This window comes from Amborella trichopoda, chromosome 1 (genome assembly GCF_054954075.1).
Source record: "Amborella trichopoda isolate Santa Cruz 75 chromosome 1, AtrichopodaSantaCruz75HAP2 v2.0, whole genome shotgun sequence".
Lineage (NCBI taxonomy): Eukaryota > Viridiplantae > Streptophyta > Magnoliopsida > Amborellales > Amborellaceae > Amborella > Amborella trichopoda.
In genome coordinates, this window is record NC_142336.1 from 16,055,251 (window position 1) to 16,058,029 (window position 2,779).

Below are 2,779 nucleotides of genomic sequence, written 5' to 3' on the forward strand. Positions count from 1 at the left end.
ATTCCACAACCCATTGCCAAATCTTCTCCTTCATGGATGGATATTCAGGGTATAATCAAATAAGGATGGCACCGGAGGATGAAGAGGCCACCGCCTTCCTGACTCCCAAAGGGGTCTTCTGTTACACAATGATGCCATTTTGATTGAAGAATGCAAGTGCTATGTATCAGCGAGCGAAGATCATCATTTTCAAAGATATGTGAGACAAGGAGGTGGAGTGTTGTGTAGATAATTTGGTGGTGAAATCCAAAAAGAAGGATGTACACATGCATGACCATGAGCAGGTGTTCAAGCGGCTCCGCCTTCATCAACTCAAGATGACCCCTTGAAATGTGCCTTTGGTGTACGTTCAAGGAAATTCTTAGGGTTCATTGTCAGGTATCAGGATTGGAGATCGGGCCAATCAAGATCAAGGTGATTCAAGGAATGCCACCGTTAATGACCCTCCGAGAACTCCGGTCTCTTCAGGGACAACTTGCTTATATTCGAAAATTCATTTCCAATCTCTTAGGACGTTGTAAGCCTTTTACACACTTGTTGAAGAAGGACTCTCCTTTCATATGGGATGAGGCATGTCAACCAGCCTTGGATGATACCAAAGAATATTTGCTATGCCCCCCGGTACTCTCCACGCCAGTGTTAGGAAGGCCCCTCATTCTATATGTGACCGCCCTTGACGAATCGGTGGGTGCACTTCTAGCACAGAATAATGAGGAAGGGAAAGAAACTGCTCTGTACTACTTCAGCCGCAGGATGCGGGCTGAAAAGAATTGCCCGCCAATCGAGAATATGTGCCTGACATTGATCTTTGTGATCCAAAAGCTTCGCCAATATCTGCTCAGGCACGAGGTGGAGCTTATCTCAAGAGCTAACCCCATCAAGTTCCTCATGATGCGCCCTTGTCTATCAGGGCGCTTGGCTAAATGGTTCGTCATTACTAATGGAGTTCAACATCACGTATGTGCCTCAGAAAGCCGTCAAGGGCCAAGCCCTAGCTTATTTCCTGGTAGCACACCCTTTACCGGCAAAGTCTCCCCTGTCAAGCGACCTCCTCGATGAGGAAGTGTTTTACACTGAGCTAGTTTATGATTGAAAGATGTACTTTGATGGGGCCTTGTAGTCTGAACGAGGTGGTGCCAACGTAGTATTTTTTGCCCTCAAGATGGCATCATTCCCTTGTCCTTATCCCTTGCAAAGGCCGACTCACACAATGAGGCTGAGTATCAAGCCCTTATAATAGGGCTTGAACTCGCCTTAGACCGCAAACTAGAACGGTTAGCCATTTCGACCATTTCGAGCTGGTAATACGGCAGCTCAAAGGGATATACAACGTGAGAAAAGACAACCTCAAGCCTTATCATGACACTGCTAAGACCTTGATGATGAACCTTGATGACTTTTCCTTAGGGCACATCCTTAGAAGATTGAATTCCCTTGTCGATGCCCTTGCTAAGCTCGGTGCCACTATTCAAATCTCCTCGAAAGACCCACTCCTATTTGGGTAGTAGAGTGGAGGCACATCAAACTCGTTAAAGAGTTAGATGGAGACAATGAAAGGATTATTTTCCCAGAATGCCCTCCTTACCCATTCGGGGCACTCCTCATTGTCAAAGATGTTCTCGAAGCAGAAAGGAAGGCGAAGCAGGTTCAAGGTGATAAGTCCAAGAAACAAGAAGGGGAGATCTTTGAACCAATATGCGCTGAGATCGAGCAGATTGAGGATTGGAGGGAACCCATAATCAACTTTATTAAACATGGTCAGCTAGCGGACGATCTCATTGAGCGCAACAGTATACAAAGAATGGCCACCAAATACACTCTTCTTGACCGGGATGCTCTCTTTCCACAATCCTTCGATGGCATCCTCCTCCGATGCATCGACACAAAAGGGGTGAAGCAAGTACTGGAAGAAGGGCATGTCAGGATCTGTGGCCTTCATCAGTCTGATCCTAAGCTTTACGAACGGGTACGCAGGTTGGGATATTACTGGCCATCAATGGTCACAGATTCGTTGACCTATGCCAAAAGGTGCCAAGTATGACAAATACATTCAAACCTCATTCATCAGCTATCAGAGCCTTTGCATCCCACAGTGATGTCATTGCCCTTTTCACAATGGGGTATGGATATTGTCAAACCCATCGATCCTCCCTCAACATTGGGCCATACCTTCATTTCTACGAATTATTTTTTCAAATGGGCTGAAGCAATCCCTCTCAGACATGTCCCTGAGGAATCAGTGACCAACTTCGTACAACATCACATCATTTAACGATTCAGTGTGCCAGACCGGATCATATCAGATAATGGTCTCCAGTTAGAAGCCAACACATCGACCACTTGGTTAACCAATTTGGCTTCAAGTGGAAGTACTCTATTATGTACCATCCTTGGGCAAATGGTTTAGCCGAAGCCTTCAACAAGACTTGTTGCAGTGTTACGAGGAAATCAGTGTCGAAGATGACGAAAAATTGGCATGAGAACCTTCCCGAGGCTTTATGGGCCTATCGCACTACCACCCGAAGTGCCACCGACTCTACTCCCTATTCTTTAGTCTATGGGAGCAAAGCGGTATTACCCCTCGAGATCCAACTTCCCTCGCTTCGCATCGTCGTACATCATGATAAGATGGAAGATGAACACTAGCAAGAATTAGACGCATTTGATGAGAAGAGGTTTGAAGCCCAGCAGAACCATGAACTCCACCAGGGAAGGATACAAGGAGCTTTTGACAAGTCAATCAAAGTTCACTCATTCTCTCGTGGTGACTTGGTCCTAG

At 46.1% G+C, this 2,779-nt stretch overlaps 1 protein-coding gene across 1 annotated transcript; it reads left to right on the plus strand.

Annotated features, from left to right (window-relative positions):
* The first annotated feature begins 330 nt into the window (after nt 1–330).
* On the plus strand, nt 331–2,041 carry LOC148783586 (uncharacterized). The gene is made up of 2 exons (XM_088871756.1): nt 331–1,006; nt 1,572–2,041. The coding sequence occupies exons 1-2, from the start codon at nt 331–333 to the stop codon at nt 2,039–2,041; spliced, it is 1,146 nt and encodes a 381-aa protein (XP_088727882.1).
* Nucleotides 2,042–2,779: the final 738 nt, after the last annotated feature.